At 37.6% G+C, this 19,505-nt stretch overlaps 1 protein-coding gene across 1 annotated transcript in view; it reads right to left on the bottom strand.

Moving 5' to 3' along the window:
• Positions 1-19,505, bottom strand: part of LOC134659508 (transferrin) — a 40,890-nt gene that overhangs the window by 16,879 nt on the left and 4,506 nt on the right. The window contains exons 2-6 of the mRNA XM_063515164.1: positions 4,787-4,895; positions 3,311-3,438; positions 2,543-2,700; positions 1,941-2,085; positions 1,056-1,213 (exon numbers count right to left, since the gene is read on the bottom strand). Coding sequence (XP_063371234.1) covers positions 1,056-1,213; positions 1,941-2,085; positions 2,543-2,700; positions 3,311-3,438; positions 4,787-4,895 — 698 coding nt within the window. The remainder of the gene's footprint in view (positions 1-1,055; positions 1,214-1,940; positions 2,086-2,542; positions 2,701-3,310; positions 3,439-4,786; positions 4,896-19,505) is intronic.

Below are 19,505 nucleotides of genomic sequence, written 5' to 3'. Positions count from 1 at the left end.
TTATCTGGCCTTTATCGCCCACTGCTGACCTCTGATAGGCCTCTCTTCTAGCACGTCACTTGTCCTGGTCCTGAACTAATCTCATCCAGAAGTGACCCGCAATCTTTCGGATCCACCTAGTCCTAGGGTTTGAAATCCGGATCTGAAATGCATGAAATTATCCGGATCCGCGGATATTCCCATACATTCTTTTCTTTTCTTTTCCTTTTATTTTCGTTTTCTTTTCCTTTTGTAAGAATTTGATATGTTTTCTGAAATAGCTACATATTTTTATGATTCCATGTACATATGTATATCTTTTAAAATCAAATTTCTATTACATTTATGTGTATAATTGCATGAATTCTATAGTAATTTAAATTGTATTTTTTTAATGTATGTTAATTATACGTAAGATGTATTTTTTTTTAAGATGTATCCCGCCGAGTTTGTTGCCGGTCCCATATTGGGATACCCTCCTCCAATTGAGGGGGGATTTAAATCTTCTCGGGGCTGAGGTGTAGGGTTGGAGCCGGTTAACTTTATTTGACGTTCATAAGCGCATTGTAATTATGCCTACTTGAATAAACTATCTTTTTATCTTTATCTTTTATCATTTCAGATCTGTCGTGCAAACTCTAAGTCCATCCAACGAGCCAACGGACGCCAGGCGCTTCTTTCGTCCGAAAACGGCCACCACTCTGTTAACATTTTAGTCCACCTTAAGAATCTACTTTTACCCATCTAAAAACTCTCGAACCTGATAGACATGCCAGAATTATCTGCTCAAAATTATCAATTATCAGATTTGTTGTTTTTGCACACAGTACCTATATCTTTTTGTAAAAGGAAAGTGTATCTATTTTCTGAGAATAACTTTAATGTTAATTTTAGGGTAAGCAATAAGCATAGCATGATAGCAACTAAAAAGTAGGTGCATAAAACTGTAAAAATGAGCGCTGTCTCGCCAACAAACTGCATGTTAAGCAGTTTGGCGAGGAACTATAAAAATTCTTATGTATATGTACCTTTGAAAAATAAATAAAAAATAAAAAAACTCAAATCAAAGTACTTACACCAAAATATCCAGCCACAAAGTCCGCTTCGGCCCACGTAAAGTTGCCCGCGCCCTCGACTAGACAGGATAGGGCTCCGCTCGGGCCCCAGTAGCGGTCGTGGCGGTCGCACTTGCCCGGCCGGTTGCACGACGCGCAGAGTGAGGGGAATTTAGCTTCTGCAATAATTAAAGAAGAATAATGAAGAAGAAGAAAATAAGCGCTGGTGGCCTAGCGGTAAGAGCGTGCGACTTTCAATCCGGAGGTCGCGGGTTCGAACCCCGGCTCGTACCAATGAGTTTTTCGGAACTTATGTACGAAATATCATTTGATATTTACCAGTCGCTTTTCGGTGAAGGAAAACATCGTGAGGAAACCGGACTAATCCCAATACGGGCCTAGTTTACCCTCTGGGTTGGAAGGTCAGATGGCAGTCGCTTTCGTAAAAACCCTGTGAACCCCTGTGATTGATGCGGCAAGAAGTGCCGATCGGCCATTCCACGTTCCACGACTCTTCTCTTTCCGCACAGACTCTACATAGAACAACGATGAGATGTAAACAAAACAGTTCCACAGGTAAGATATAAACGACTCTCCATTTTCGAACAATACGTAGCGTTGCTAAACCGCGATTTTTCAACTTTGCTGCCTTTTTCCACACCTCGGACACTGGCGATCAAATGTATGAAACAAACGCGTTCCTACGCACACAGCCTAAGCTCGTGCAGGTGAACGCGTACCATGCTTGTGTGTGTGAGATAAGACATTGTAGTAACTGTGAGGTAACCGAGAGCGGGTGGGCGGCACTTTCAACGGGAGGCAGGGAGCGTCCATACTGTACGCTAGTACTCTTTATTATACTGTGCTTTTTCTATTGACAAGATTTGCTGGACCAAGTATACTTACTGAGTTCCGCATCTCTCTTGGCTTCTAACACCCAGGGTCCAGCGCGACAGGAATTGCCGAACATGTCCGCCATTGCTTTGATACGGTTCTCGGCCACTGACAGGTCGCCGTTGCATGACTTCCTCGTCACCAGTGACTCCAGATACTGGAAAAGACAAACCATATAGATTGTTATATTAACAAAGTTAAAAAAAAAACGGCCAAGTGCGAGTCGGGTTCGCGTTCCAAGGGTTCCGTACATCATCTATTCATCATCATCATCATCATCAGTTCTGCTAGTTGACGTCATCTATTGTCAACTAGCAGAACTGATAATGTCCACTACTTGACAGATGTCGACTACGAAATAACTCGCGTTTTGGGAAGAAAACTTATGTATTATGGAGTTACCACTCTTTCTTCACTACATAGTATAAAACAAAGTCGCTTCTCGCTGTCTGTCTGTCCCTATGTATGCTTAGATCTTTAAAACTACGCAACGGATTTTGATGCGGTTTTTTTTTAATAGATAGAGTGATTCAAGACGAAGGTTTATGTATAATATTTTAACCCGTGCGAAGACGGGCGGGTCGCTACTTATATCTCTCTATGGTTTAACGTACCTCAGTGAGAGTCTCGCTCAGCGGCCTTTTCTCGTCAGCACCCAGTCCGATGTGGCACATACTGGACCCTTTCAAGATGGAGTGCACAGAGGATACTGTGTCTAGTTCTGGTAGCAGGCTTTTGTGGATGACCGCTACTATGCTGCTTGCGTATTTTCCTAAAAGTAAAGTGTATGTTCAAAAATGTTTGCATTTGTGTGATTAAAAACACACAGATTATAAATGGTGTCAACTGTCTTGGACCCAAGCAAAAGTATGTGGTTGATGTTTCTTAGGATTTGATATATTAAGTATTTGTATGATTTGATGTATACATATTATATATTTTTACCTACATCAAATTTCTACAAAGAAAAGTACCTACTGTGTGTAATTGCATGAATTCTAAAGTAGTTTAAATTGTTTTTTTTTTCTTATTTACTCGTAATGCAACATGCATTTATATTATAAGATGTAATGTTTTGGAAAGATGTGTCCCGCCGAGTTTGTTGCCCATATTGGGATACCCTCCTCCAATTGAGGGGGTATTTAAATCTTCTCGAGACAAAGGTGTAGAGTTGGAGCCGGTGTAGCTTTATTTGACGTTGATAAGCGCATTGTAATATGCCAACTTGAATAAGCTATCTTTTATCTTTATTTAACTTTTAAAGACATGTTTTTGTTAAACTGTTGCAGCGCCATCTATGTTAATTATAGCAAAACATCACGTTTACAAAATGGCCGATTCGCAAGGTGTTCGCAAGAATAAGCAGACGATGTGATACTCACGCGGCCTCAACCTGATTTCATCTGTCACCAGCACGTTGATGTTAGCCCATTGTGTGGCAATGAGATCCTCAGGGCTGAATACACCGAAGTCAACCACGCCCTTGCTCATGCGACGGAGGCAGTCCAATCTGAAACAACATTTCACGATTTCTGAACATTATATCTACAAGAAATCGGAAATACCGGCTTTTTGCCATGACTCCTGGCAGCTGGGGGTCTGCTTGGCAACTCATCCTAACAATTCGTGTAGTTAGGCACTACCAGGCGTGTCTCACTCCGCGATTTCGTCGCTTTGCTACAGGTAGCTAAAAGTACATCCGTTCCACACCAATTTTGGGGAAAGCCATAAGCCGCGCGTGGCGCTGTCGCCACCTAGCGGCCATATCTGTGCTGATCGTAACAGACGCGTTTAGTTAGAGAGTGAGTCTTCTGTACCTAGTACTGTTATTTACTCTGTACTAGTTTTTAGGGTTCCGTACCCAAAGGGTAAAAACGGGACCCTATTACTAAGACTCCGCTGTCCGTCCGTCCGTCTGTCACCAGGCTGTATCTCACGAACCGTGATATACAGCCTGGTGACAGTTGAAATTTTCACAGATGATGTATTTCTGTTGCCGCTATAACAACAAATACTAAAAACAGAATAAAATAAAGATTTAAGTGGGGCTCCCATATAAACAAACGTGATTTTTGACCGAAGTTAAGCAACGTCGGGCGGGGTCAGTACTTGGATGGGTGACCGTTTTTTTGCTTGTTTTGCTTTATTTTTTGTTGATGTTGCGGAACCCTCCGTGCGCGAGTCCGACTCGCACTTGGCCGGTTTTTTTCGAAAGTGACTGCCATCTGACATTCCAACCCGGAGGGGAAACTACGCCTTTACCGGGATTAGTCCGGTTTCCTCACGATGTTTTCCTTCACCGAAAAGCGACTGGTAAATATCAAACGATATTTTATATAGGTACTTATAAGTGAAATATGCGCAAGAGGGCTTGGGGGCCGATTTTTGAATTTCGATCGTCGATTTCGTTACTCGAAAATCTGTGGAAAACGGCGAAATGCTGATTTTTGTAATACGAGCTATAGAAATTTGGAATCTAGTGGTATTGACCACTCGTTTCCAATTCTATTAGTGGAATTTACACGCCTACTAGTGGAGATATTACTGAACGAAATACACGAATTCGAGCGGTCGAATTTCAAAAATCGGCCCCCTGAGGGCCTACCGCGAACCACGTTCGACGTGTTGCCTGAGTTGCCTTCCTGTCGCACTTGTAAATTCGTACGTAAGTGTGACAGGGAGGCAACACGTCGAACGTGGTTCGCGGTAGGCCCTCTGGTCAGCAGCCGGCCGCGTGCGCGCCAGCGCCCTCTAGCGGTCGTCGCTAACCGACTTGACTCTCCATATGTGAGGCACTGGTTGTCATTGCATGCACCAGTGTTGGTATTAGTTCACTAATGCAATTTTTTTATACTAACCTGTCCTGTCCTATAACACATTCGACTCCCGACTCTGACTGGTCGAGCACGGGACAGTACTTGCTCGCGCGCTTGTACGAGCCGCGGCCCTCCACCACGCACAGTCGTACTGGAAATAAGACAGTGGTCAAATTTAGCATTGTACCTAGGAGAAGTTTCCAAAATTAACAAATTTCTATGGGAAAAGTTCTCAGAAATTTAAAAGCAAACAATGGGGTTGGCCGGTCGAAGTATTTAGCAAATGGCGCCATCATAGCTTGCCCTGTCAATCCCTAGAATTGTGTCAAATTTTTGTTTTTTTAATGCCCTGGATGCCAGCCCTTTAAGCCAAATCTCATAGAAAAAGGGGCAAGCTATGATGGCACCATCTATGCAAACCTTTGGCAGTTGCCAACCCCATTAAACCTTAATAAATATAGGCTTATTCCTGAACAAAAATAAACTAGGTTACTGGGTGAAGGCTGGGCTAAATACCTACTGGGGTATGGGATAAAAATCCGGACGCCTGCCTAATTTCCACATCTACCCTCGAGAACGCAGCTCTCGCGACTCCACTCTAGTTAACATTTTGTTATACCTATAGCGACCCGCCCCGTCTTCGCACGGGTTAACAAATTATACATAAACCTTCCTCTTGAATCACTGTATCTGTTAAAAAAAACCGCATTATCCGTTGCGTAGTTTAAAAGATCTAAGCATACATACAGACAGAAAGACAGGGAAGCGACTTTGTTTTATACTATGTAGTGATTGACTTTTTTTAATTAATTGCTCTTACAATACTTAAATAAATAACAAAACAATAGTTATTTATATAAATAATTACATACTCCGACATTTCTAAACACAATTGTACGATTATCATTGAACTTTTAATTTAAAAGTTATAACAATGAACCCATCATATAAATCCCCGTCAAAAGCAACCCACTAATCCACTGTGATTAATAACAAAATTCAAAATGGCGGCAAGTTATTGTTTAACTAACAAAACTTTTACGCCTACTTATAAGCCTCGGCCTACTTTGCTCTGGAAACTTTAAAAAGCTACTTTGAATTTAGGTATAGCAGTTTCTAACAAACAATTTTAATTACTAGGTATACATAGTATAAAACAAAGTCGCTTCCCGCTGTCTGTTCATATGTATGCTGAGATCTTTAAAACTACGCAACGGATTTTGATGCGGCTTTTTTTTAATAGATAGAGTGATTCAAGAGGAAGGTTTATGTATAATTTGTTAACCCGTGCGAAGCCGGGGTGAGTCGCTAGTAAGTACTAAAGGAAAATTGGAAAATTATTGTGAACGAGATTGGAACTCTCGAACTTCTGGAAAGCTAGTCAAGTCGTGCATTAACTTACTAGCAGAGACAAGCTAATTAACTAACGTAAAATTTTCAATTGATCAAACGCCTAGGTACTAATAATCTTCCAGCAAAGGTATGTATGTTCAATCGACGGCGCCGAGTTCGCAATTTTCGCTAACGGAAAGAGAAGATCCAATACAGTTTACGACTCTTCTCTTTCCACCTAGACTCTACCACCAGCGGTATCATGGTCATATTTTTATCACTTGTCATGCCATGCGTCACTTTCGCACTTACATATTTGTTAGAACGTGACAGCCATGGTGACAAATGATAAAGAGCCGACCATCTTAGCCCTACTGGGGTGCTCAGAAAGTGTTCGGCCACACTTTGGCAGATGGCGTTGGGCAGAGAAGGGCGGTCTTTGGTGTCGGAGGCCAAGATCCACTTCGGGTCGCAGCAGTAAACAAGTAATTAACTAACCACGGCATTCGGAAAACAAGATCCGTTCTAGAGAAGAGAACGATACGATATGTACTAGATATGTACCAACTAGTTTAGATTTCAACTAGATATCTTTTGCAGTTCAATTCGGGCAACCAATGTCAATTTTACGTTAAATTATCGTTTTAAGAGCTTTTCAAAATCGTTTTGAGATCTAAAAATACATAACGAGACGTTTTAGACATTGTGAAAATCGTTCATAGTGGAGTCAATATAAAGTTAAAGTTACATTAATTGCACAGTCAAATGTTTCTACACGGGTGAATTATATATCATATTGACTACCCGGCTGCGAATTAACAACTTGATATCTGTTCCCGTTTTTGAGAAATAACATTTTTTTTATTTTATATTTTATACTACCTAAACAGTAATTTCACACTAGAGATTTTTTGAAGAATGGGCTATGAAGCTTACACGACTACACGGTCAGAATTTCTCCCGACAATAATATTAATTATAGATTTAATGAAAAAAACAATAACTTTGTAAGTTTTTCATGACCGAGAATATCCCACACTGAGAGAAAAGTTTACTATTGTGGTTAATAGTATTTGTTTCGATCATGTTTAATTTATCTGCCTGAGGAACTGCTATATTCGCAGAATAGCAGCATGATATTGGAAACAAACAGCTAATAATGTTCTACACAATTAATGGACATTTCTAGTTTTTTGACAGTAACTGTACAAGTTATTGAAGAATAACATACTTATTTTTCTCGAAATTATTAAATCAATTTCCAGCATAAAAAGTCAATGAAGTATGCTGTATTTCCAGGCTTCCACAGAGGCCAAGTCAAACTTTGTTTAAGATGTCAAAAAGATATCATTTTGTTATCATTCGCCCAACCGTCTCGCTCGCACCAATACATATTTCATCTAGTACGAGTGAAATACACGCGCGAATTATATAAAATGACATCTTTTATAACAAAGTTCGAATTAGCATCAAGGTATATTAGGAAAATATACCTTATGACTTATGGCATTGCGTTAAGGTTTAATAATTCAATGCATAAAGTGTCTGTGTTTATGCGAAAAATGATAGGTGTCAATTTTTATATCTATTCACAAAACGTTTAGAATACAGGATGCACAGTCAGATATAAATAGACCCTTGAAGTCTTACAACTATCTATGATACTGGATCTCAAGCTTATTTGGTTAGTAAGTACCGTCCACCAAGTTATACTTCGAATAGCCACCCGGACAAATTCCAAAGCTAATTTCGAATTTTAAAATTTGACAATTCACGAGAAGAGTAACGTAACGTCAAAGGATATGTTTGTCCCTTTTCAACGATCCTGTCATCCGATGCTTGAGTAGAGTGAAACTAAAAGAAGCAAATGTCAGCAATTCGTAACGCTTAGTTTTTGTTAGCGTTAGCGCATCGCGACATGAGAACTAGTATGAGCCTGGCCCTCGATTACGTATAATTGCAAGGAAACTTGGGATCAAGTTATCTTAGTCAATTTAGAGCAGTTGGAATTCAACTCATTGTGAAATTTTTGAACGTTTTCAAATAATTTGTTGGATTAAGTAGTAAAAGTGTTACAGTGTGTTATATATTTGTGATCTACTCACAAGGCCCTTTCATTTGGTACCCCACATGGTATGTTTAAAAGAAAAATGGTAAAAACTTTGCGTCATAGCAACTACCCTCACCACTTTCGCGCTTGTCATCTCATATATTTGTGTTCAGGATATTATACTGAATGCACTGATACCAAATATACTCATATCCGAGACGACATGAGCGTAAATTTTTCTAGAAGACTTTTCGAGAAAAGGCCAGGCTACAATATCTTTACAGGTTGATTGATACTGAGTGTATTAACACCATGTTCACCCATATCCAAGACGATATGAACGAAAAGTAACCTAAAGCCACCCTACCAACATTTTCGTAACAATGAGAGATTATTTCTTGGAAATAATGTTGTAATATAAACTCCTTGTAGAGCACCTACCTGCGAAGAGATCGTGCTGTCAAAGTTGTTAATGATTTAATATAATATTGTTAATTAACTAAAGTTTTATTAATGCATCATTTCATTTTATACACCGCGGGATTTAATAACCCGAAAGATTTAAACCACGTATTTTTGACGACAGTACGAGTAAATAATGTTATATCAACATGGGTCCAATTATATATTTTAATTAAACTACTATTTCAGTACAAATTAAATCATATTAATTTACCGCTTCTTTGTGAACAAACCTTTATTCAGAGAGTGAGCGAGTTTAATTAATCTCAAGTAGAGAAACAGAGAGCGAGCATGACATTTCATGAATCACTCCGATATCATACGATGCACGGCGAATGCAGTGACATGTGTTCCATGACAAGAATTGTCAAGTTATGTCTAGGATCATGTTTACGTTGAAATTATTTCAATTGATTGGCACCTCAAAATACCACAAATTGTATCAAAACTTTATTAATTACTACAACAGTAGGTACAGTGCAGTTATTATTGTTGAAACTTTGCGATAAAATCTTTTCCTTTGAGTGAGGTAACCAAAGCCATTAACCATGATTATATCCGAAAGAAATCATGCCTCTTATTGTTTTAACTCATACTACAGCTGGAAAGGGATGATTGACTTGAATGACCTTTTATTAAAATATCGATCATGCTTATCAGTACGTATTTTAAATTCTCGATGTGTTGATTTATACCGAGTAAAGTAAAATAAACAACTATGTTAAACAATTACGCTTTTTTATTAATTTAATGAATTAGGTTTTCGAAGTGTGTACCACCGTTTCTAGCACAAAGATTTAATTTTAAATGGATTTGATTATTTAGGTTTACAAAAGTGTTCTTTATTTCTTCGGAAGCCGTTCGAATTTTTATTAATAATTCTTCTCCAGAGTTCACTGGTATTGAGTATTCCTTCCTTATCTTTCAGAGTTCCCCATAGAAAAAACCAATGGCGTTAAGTCGGGTGACCGGGCGGGCCAGGTTAGAACGTTGCTTCCACGGCCAATCCACCTCTCAGGGTATTGTTCGTCTAGCCAATTTACGAACTTCTAGGCTGAAGTGGGTCCGTCGTGCCGGAAGCACATAGTTCTTCGGGTTTCCAAATCCGTACACAAAGTGAATATCCGCTAAATGAATTTTATTTATTACAGTCAATCAAATTTAAAGATGTTATCTTGCGCATATCTTGTGTGACATATGAAATATGTCATTTTATTGACATCAATTTCGTCATTTTCGTCAAACTATCAGCCAGTTATCGTAAAGGTAAATAGTTTGTACTCTCGTGATTGAGAACAGAACAAAATTTCGGTAGTGAAACCTTTTTGTAGGATATCAAACTTAATTAAGTGAAACTGGCTAATAACCATGTAGTTAGTGCGTCTGCGTGTAAAATTAGTTGGTGGCTACGTCACGCATAAGGGTGTGTTAGAATTGAGATTTTTTTACTTGTGATTTGTTTTAAATAATTAATATCTCTTAAATTAAGGGTTTTTGGACTATGTGTTATATAACTTTATATACTCTAATTAGGCTCTAAAATCGTTGGTTTAAATCTTTCGGGTTATTAAATCCCGCGGTGTATATAACCCTATTACCCTTTGAATGACCTTTTTCACGTTTTCTACAGCAATGCAGTCGACTGCAGCAATTTTGAAGCGCGACATTGCTACCGACTGCATTACTGTGGTAAATGTCAAAATCGAAGTTCCTGTCTGGATTTTGGCGTCCATTAAAAATAAATAATCAAAGGAGGTCATCGATCAAATGGGCCGGAGGACAAGCCATCGTTAACTGGTAGAGAATGCCTTATGGCATTAAGTCCGCCTCTTGTACTATAAGGTTTTTCTTTTGTGCAATAAAGATTAACCACTTTATTCATAAACTTTACGGGCCTGATTTAGTTCAATTATGTTTATTCCTTACTTACAAATACATAAGTTAAAGTGACAGATAAGGACAAACGATTATTACTATTATTAGCTAATTGAGGTTTGTAGCGCGTTTATGAATAACGGGGGTTAAAGAAATAAAATAAATACAGATGTTGACAGTAATTATATACGCATTTTATTACGGAAAAAGATTTAATATTGGGTGTAAATGAAACGGGAATTGGAAATATAAAATAAAATGATATTATATTATTCATTTCCGTAAGTCAAACCATCATCTTTATTAGCATTGACATAACGCTCAACTTCGCACAAACCGTATGGTTTTTCACTAAGGAGTGATATATTCTCTTTACGCTAAACTTTATGGTGGGTAGACAAGTCTGTATACTTGTTTGGAACTAACTGCCACAGTCTGTCATAGCCATGTCATAGCCTCATAGCTGACATATGTGACGTATAGGAGATACCGCAATGCATGCATGCATTGCGCGTTTTATAGGAGCTTGGCCTGAGGTGTGTTAAGTAAGCGCGCAACGCATACCGATGAAACTGGGTAAGATAGTCATGGGAAAATTAACGGTCGACCGGATCGCGAACTCTCGGCTGTTGAAGCGGAACAATCGTCTGCCGCGAACATTGAAGTGAGACGGAGATATGGAAGTCGATAAAACGTTCTCTACAGTGAATCAGTATCCGCCATTTAGGGTAATTTAAATAGCTTGGATGATTTAATAATGGGTTTATTCCATACAATATTACATATACGTGGGAGATTTTTTGTTGTTACACTAACATGAGAAAGAGATTTGAGAAAGTGAAAAACAAACCCACTGTCCATTTTCTCGAAGCAACGAAAACATTTTCAAAACAAAAATGGTTAATAGTAATTAAATGGATTAATTTACGTGAGAGATTTTTTTGTAGGATATAGTAAATATACAGAGCTTAATTAACATGTAATTGTTATGTACACATAGTTGTTATTTTTATATAAAAAAATATTTTTAATAAAGAAAATTATTGGGAGCTGGTTTTGGTGTCAAGCTGGGAGAAAATATAAATACATAATGAGTATATGTTTGAGAACTGCATATTAAAAAATCTCGAGTGTCGGATTCATGTTTTGATATATTTTTTCTATTTTAATAATAGTTTGGATTTATTAAAACCATGTGACATATTTTGTGGAGATTTTTTTAAAAATATAGTATATGCAACATAGGTTATCACATCTCAAAAAATCTCTAGTGTGAGAATTCATGTAGAGCTCTCATACATTATGAACTGTGCTGACCCGCCTATCAAGAGTATCTCCTGAATCGCGGATATGTCAAATTTGACAGATTATATCTTAAAAATATCGTTATCGTATTTTGGTGATGTCTAAAAGATATCTAGTAGATGTCTATTTTAAAATCAGAATCGGGCCCTAAGGGTCGGTTGCACCAAACCGTCTGTCACCGTTAAAGCGTTCGCTAAATTTTATGGTATGGGAAGTTTCATACTACACCGCGGATTGACGTTGATCAGTCCGCTAAAGGAACTTTGCCCACATTCGTGAAATTTACTGATACAACATAGGCATTATTAGGTAACGCGGTCCCAGCAGTACATGTCATTTTGAAACCATTTTTGAAGTCATTTTCTATACATAGAGGTGACAGCAGGGTGTCATCTATTGGGCATTAACAGGTCAAGCACTAGTACGTTTACCTTACGTTATTATACAACGTAATGATCTTGTCAATTTGACTTTGATGAATATTGGTATGTCCTTGATTACCTCTTGTTTACTGATAGATTTTCCTTGTATCATGCATCTTCGAAGAACAGATATGATATGTATTTGTTGTATGCAAACAAATTATACATGTAATAAAAAGGTGCAAGTCTCGCAACGCTTCTACTAAGTACAAAAAAGTTTTGAGATATAATGTGAAACCAAGTCGGTTTATTTTATTTAGTTATTTTAATCAGTGCACATGCAGTGCCAGGGGGTGTTAAAACCGTATCAATAAGATAAATATCTTTTTCTCAAAAATGGACGGCAAAGTCGACGTTGCCGGGTAAAAAATAGGTCGCGAAGTGCGTAGTTTATGGTCATTCAAAAAATTAAAAAGTTAAAAACATTGCAGTCTCGATTTCGGGACTGCAATGTCGCATACAAATTCCATTATTTAACGAGTTCCAAGCTTTTTAAAACTTCAAATGGCCATATCAAATGAAGGCATAGGTCCCTTAAACAGCCAAACAGATGATCAGCACTTATTATTATAAAGCCTATAACAGACTATCGCACCGCACCGCGACCTTGGAGCGTCGCACCCATAAGTGAGAGCGAGAAACAGATGTCTCTTTCTCGCTCTCACTTATGGGTGCGACGCTCCAAGGTCGCGGTGCGGTGCGATAGTCTGTTACAGGCTTAATGTTGGTACCGCGACTATTTAGGTGTCTCAAATAGGTTGGCGTATTTTCAGCAGAAAAATACACTTCTTTTTTTTTTAAAGGCGGCAAGCTAATTTTTTTAATGGTTGGACCATTTTTTCTGTGAAAATTAATGGAAAATTAGAACGTTGCTTCTGTAAGTTCTGTAAAATATTTCTATTTCTTGCACCATTTTTGAGAAAAGCACTATATATGACTCGGCTGGAAGGCTACTTGCTGGCTTCGGATTCAATTAAACGGACTCCCAAGGTCGTCCGTTTAAAACGAATCCTCAGCCTGCAAGTAGCTACTTCCGAACCTCGACAATAATGTACTATAACGTATAATGACTTTGACGTACAATAATTCTTAAACTACAAGTTCAAATTGAATGTTTTTGAGAATATATCTTTTTAAGCATGTTAAGCCCTATATATTACTGAAAATTCAGGGTTCTTGCTTCAGCCAGCACAAAATTAGGTACAGGACGTCGAAAATGGCCTTAATCGCTTCGAGAAAAGGATGGTACGGCCGTGCCTCTTTGTTTTGCTTGCCTTGACGGGGGCACTGCCGTGCCCCCAGATATATCTGGGTGAGTCAACTTTTTTGTTCACATTTTAAAATAGTCATTAGGCTTATTTTATGTTTCTTTCCTTTATGTTTATTTACTTCTGTCTGTTACCTTCCGTGATTATTTCTCACTTGATGGTCTCATGGGAGGATCAGCGCTGGAAGTCGCCAGCAACATGCTGAGATGGAATCATTTCGTGACAGTTTATTTTCACTATTTTTTTTTGTGTAATTATGTATATTGCCTGTGTGTCTACGAATAAACTATCCTATTCTATTCTATTCATTATACTTCAACTTTTAGAATATACTAACGCTAATTTTCTTTGGGTAGACACTTACTTGAATGGAAAATCGAAAAGAGAAATATTAGATTTGGTTTTGGTCAGATTTTAGGGCATTTTCTAGCAGCTTTTTTTCTCCAAAGATCATCCAACATCCGATATTATCAGATCGGTCAGTGAAAACGATCGTAAGGTCAAGATATACTGGCCATTTCAGAAACGAGTAAACGCATTAGGTAGGTATGATAATGTTACTCGTTTTCCTCGTATTGGGTAAACCGCGGCCAAGGCCCGGCAATAATGAACTTTACGATATGATTCACGATTTTATTGATACAAATGATACAATACAACTCAATGTGACTTTAAAATTAACACATTGATGTTAACAATAGTATTACTGCAATGTTCTGCCGCCAGAGTGCTCTAGCGCCTATCGTAAATCATAGAGTAACTTATACATACTGTGCCTTAAACTCATCTTAAACTGTTTTTTGACAAGTTTTCAAAGATATCAAAATACATTGATGCATCAATGCGGATTGTTTTTACTTACAGAGGGCCTACCGGGAAACGCGAAAATCTAAATTTAGTTAGATCTGGCCGTTTATCGCTCGAATATGCAAGAGTGATAGAGAGGGTAGGTTCGCGGTAGACCCTCAGTAGTGGCGCCCCCTACGCAGTTTCAAGTAATATTCCCTATTGTCCGCGTATGATAAGGCGTCCGGTTTTTAGGGTTCCGTAGCCAAAATGGCAAAAAACGGAACCCTTATAGATTCGTCATGTCTGTCTGTCTGTCCGTCTGTCCGTCTGTCCGTCTGTCCGTCTGTCCGTCTGTCTGTCCGTCCGTATGTCACAGCCACTTTTCTCCGAAACTATAAGAACTATACTGTTGAAACTTGGTAAGTAGATGTATTCTGTGAACCGCATTAAGATTTTGACACAAAAATAGAAAAAAACAATAAATTTTTGGGGTTCCCCATACTTCGAACTGAAACTCAAAATTTTTTTTTTCATCAAACCCATACGTGTGGGGTATCTATGGATAGGTCTTCAAAAATGATATTGAGGTTTCTAATATCATTTTTTTCTAAACTGAATAGTTTGCGCGAGAGACACTTCCAAAGTGGTAAAATGTGTGTCCCCCCCCCTGTAACTTCTAAAATAAGAGAATGATAAAACTAAAAAAAATATATGATGTACATTGCCATGTAAACTTCCACCGAAAATTGGTTTGAACGAGATCTAGTAAGTAGTTTTTTTTTATACGTCATAAATCGCCTAAATACGGAACCCTTCATGGGCGAGTCCGACTCGCACTTGGCCGCTTTTTTATCCCATAGCTCAGTACTAGTCCATCAATCACCCAATAGCCTAGTTCATTTTAGATTCCATCAACTCTCAATAGTCCTTACATCCTGGCGGGTGCTGCCTCTGCGTCCCATGACACGGGCAAAGGCGTTGGGTGTACGTACCCCTTATATATATTTCATTAAACTGCCAAAAGGGCATCTACGTGTTGGCTTCGGCTCCGCGCACGCTCCCAAAGATCCGGAATACCATTGTTCCGTGATGGGAAAGACATGCTATTTTGCATTTTTAACAAGCTTTTATTAGGTCGACCTGTATGTAACTATGTAATGGAATCTTGCAAGTTAAATTTGATCCACTTCCCGGTTTCCGATTGAGCTGAAATTTTGCATACACATGTGTCGGGTGACAATGCAATATTATGGTACCATCGAGCTGATCTGATGATGGAGACAGGAGGTGGCCATAGGAACTCTGTGATGAAACAACGCAACCTAATTGTGTTAGGGGTTTTTAGAATTGTCTCGATGAGTATTTAGTTGTCTGTCGTAAGAAAAGTACAGTCTGCGATAAAAGCTTGTACCAAAAATGAAATTTTTGCCAAAAACTTATTTTCGACACGATTTCCCACGGTTTTTACGGAAACGTACGAACGTGTCTTGCTATTTCAGTCAGTCTTTGTATCTACAAAAAATACTGAGCATAACAAATGGGTCAATTTCTGAACACGATTTTTTTTCTGTCCGTGATGAAAATCGCGGGTTAGCATCAGATAATACTTACCATTTTTTTTTACATAAAGAAGTCACACTTTCACACCGAGTTCCATATGAATTCACTGATTAATTGGTTTTTAGAGTACACTTAAAAATACCTAAAGGCTCAAATTACTGCTCCCGTGCCCTGTCCGGAATCTACTTTTGAGCATAATGAAAAATCCTACGAAAAATTCTACATTAGTATCACTAATTTAGTGTCAAATACTTAAACTAGATGATATTTACTATCACTGAGCACATACACTATTAACTTCATTGTGGTAAATAACTCGTGATCGATGTTTAAATTTTGTCCGAGCGCGCGAGTACAATTTCGTCGGCAAAACTCAAAGGGCTCTGACAGCCGGCGTCTGTATTTGAACCGCCTCGTGTCCCGCCTCACCTGTACTGGCAGTATTCGGCTGTCTTTCAAAGCAAACGGATGTACGTCAAGCCGTGGCGTGTTCGAGCAAATCGCGTAAGTATTTCGGAATCCGGGTGGGCGACAATTTTTTTCTAATTTCGATGCCCCTTATAAATTTTATTTTCCACATAGCTTTTCAATAACAATTGTCATATTTAGGAGCCCTGTATGTATCTTTATGTAAGCGATAACATAACAGTTTGGTCAAACACGATTTAAATTTTTGGCGAATTTTTTTATTACGAATTCTAATTTCCGTGCCCTAATTCCCATAGCAAATTTACCTAAAACAGCTGATTAAGTGGCACGGGAATTAGAAAGTATTACATTTATTGTCAACAAATCTTTTATTGGGGGCACTTTAAGTTAATTGGCAATGTTTACGTCATATTATTATTACATTTATATATATTGGCATTGAATATATATTATATGTAATAATAATATGACGTATATCTTTCTATTTTGCATTTAAGGAAATCTTAAAGAATGCACAATAATCTGTGAACGGTTTTTTAGTATAAGTACTATGTACATACAGGGTGGACCCGAATAACCCGGGCAATTTTAATACGTAAGGTAAGGTGGGGTAAGACGACACCGGGGTAAGACTATCACTTGTATGGAATCCTTGTACTGTTAGTCTTGCCCCACCTTACCTTATTCATTGATCATATTATAACATTAAAATATTATATAAACATAAAACTATTTCTGGAATTATTACATATTATAATACCTGTACCTAAGGTTACATGAAACAAAATGAATCAAATTTGCAATGTTTTTTTTTGTAAATCTGACAGCGTATACCGTATAAAGTTTAAATATCTGGGAGACCGAGCTTTGATTGGAAAACATATACCTACCTAAAAACTCAAAAATGCGCGTTTTCCCAGAGATAACACCTAGCTAGATCGATTTTTCACCCCAGAAAACCCTCATATATGATCAAATTTCATTCGAAATCGTTAGAGCCGTTTCCGAGATCCCCGAAATATATACAAGAATTGCTCGTTTAATAGATTAGTTGTTATAAATTAGCTTTTCTAATACAAGAAAAATTAAATATATATCCTATTCTTACTATATTATAAATGCGAAAGTATCTGTCTGTCTGTCTGTTATCTCGTCACGCTTAAACCGCTGAACCAATATCATCTTGATGATATTTGGCATGGAGTTAGTTTGAGGCCCGGGGAAGGACAAAGGATCTGGGGGCACGGCAGTGCCGCCGCCAAGTCGAGCAAAACAAAGTGGCACGGCCGTACCATCAAATCTCAATAACATTCTATCAAAATAACATTTAATGCACTTTACAATCCCTTAGTTTTGTCACTGACACAATCACTCACGATCATCATTATTCTAAGGTACTTCTAGCATACCCAAATTTGAAACGTAATTTGGTTTTAGCTTTTTAAGCCAATAAAAATCTAATAATACTGCAATATTAGTCAAGTTCTAAAGATCTAATAACTGCATAAATAAGTTTGTAATCCCATAGAAATATATGCGATAACAACGTTACCTTTTAGTTCTTACAATTAGTAGGGAAAGTAAAGGTACACTACAATGTACGATGTGAGTATGAATAAAGATGTGTATAGTTATGATATGTGTATACATAGTATCAGTATGGTATGGGTATGATTACCTGAAAAGAAGGACAGCCTACAAAAAGAGATGGGATCGTATCAAAAACATTACATGTAAAAAGATGCAAGTCTCGCAACGCAGTTCTTCTACTACAAAAAAGTTTTGAGATGTAATGGGAAACCAAGTCGGTTATTTTAGTCAGTGCCAGGGGGTATTAAAATCGTAATACTATTAGATACCTTATTAGGGGTCCGTAGCCAAATGGCAAAAAACGGAATCCTTATGGATTCGTCATGTCTGTCTGTCTGTGATAGTCTTACCCCACCTTACCTCATATGTGGTCAAACAATTTTTTGTGTTATGAATTTATGAAGGCAGCATATTCGATTTCTTCAGATTAACTTACACAATAACTTCTTCTCACTGTGCACCTATTTACTTATTTCTTAGTATCATTTCCTATACGGCCATATACCAGATCATACACCTTGTACCTATTTACATGCAGATACATAATGACACTTTTTAATTTAATGAATAGTTTTGTATGTATGTATGTATGTATGTAAGTAGGTATTGTTTTGAAATATGTACATTTTACTAAGAAAGAGAGATTAGTTGCCATTAAAATCAAGGAAACGATTAGTCAAATACGTAGTTTTTAGTGTATCATACTTTCGTAGATTAGTCGTCCGAAACTAAAATTAAAGAAGGTAAATATGTTCGATGCCGCTTCAGTATGGTTAAAGTATATTATTGTAGATTAAAATATACATAAATAATAGTTTTAACTACCAAAATAAGTTAAGAAAACAATTCCTGTGCCATGTTCTAATTTCCGTGCTAGTAAAATCTAATTCCCATGGACACACTAATTCCCGTGCCCTGACCAAAATTTTAAATTGAAATAACTTTTATAGTTTTATGAATATTTTTACCCCATAAGAAAATTAATGTTTATTATATTTTTGATCAAATTATCAGCATATTTTTTTTTGTGTAATGTTAGTATTTCAAAATTCCATGGGAATTAGACAAAAATGCTCGTTTGGTGAAATTGACCCAAATACGAATGTTTCCGAGAAAATACGATGGAAAATAATTATGAACTACATCTGTGTAAGAAAGGTTAAGGGCCACGCCACACCTACAGTCCTACACTGTTTCGTAAGAGACTGTTAAGAAACACCACATCAGTCACACATTTTTTCGACATATTATCATTCGTAGCAGCAATAAAGCCTCTAAGGTCAATGTGGCTAATTCCGTCATAGGGACTATTCCGTGTACGAGCGTATATTTCTTTGAACTTCAATCGTAGAAAAAAAAACATCTGCTTTTGATTGCTGAAACTAAAAGCAATCGCTGCTTTGTCGATGAAACTATTAATTTTGTTCGTTGTTCGACAAAAACGTAGTAGACGGATAGTAAACGATATTAGGCCCCTATGATGGAAAGAGTTCGATTTTTTAGCATTAGAAAAAAACTAAGCGATCTTGACGTGTCTTTTAATTGAAAAACGCTTTTTAACAAGCTTTTATTAGGTCGACCTGTATTATGTAACTAAAATGTAATGGAATCTAAGGTAACTAATTTAACCATCTTCCAAGGATCGTAGCGTCATGAAAATTGGCAGCTGTATGTACCTA

The sequence above is a fragment of the Cydia amplana genome, chromosome 25 (genome assembly GCF_948474715.1).
Source record: "Cydia amplana chromosome 25, ilCydAmpl1.1, whole genome shotgun sequence".
Classification (NCBI taxonomy): domain Eukaryota; kingdom Metazoa; phylum Arthropoda; class Insecta; order Lepidoptera; family Tortricidae; genus Cydia; species Cydia amplana.
The sequence above is the reverse complement of the archived record's forward strand: the minus strand, read 5'-3'. Positions and strand labels throughout refer to the sequence as shown.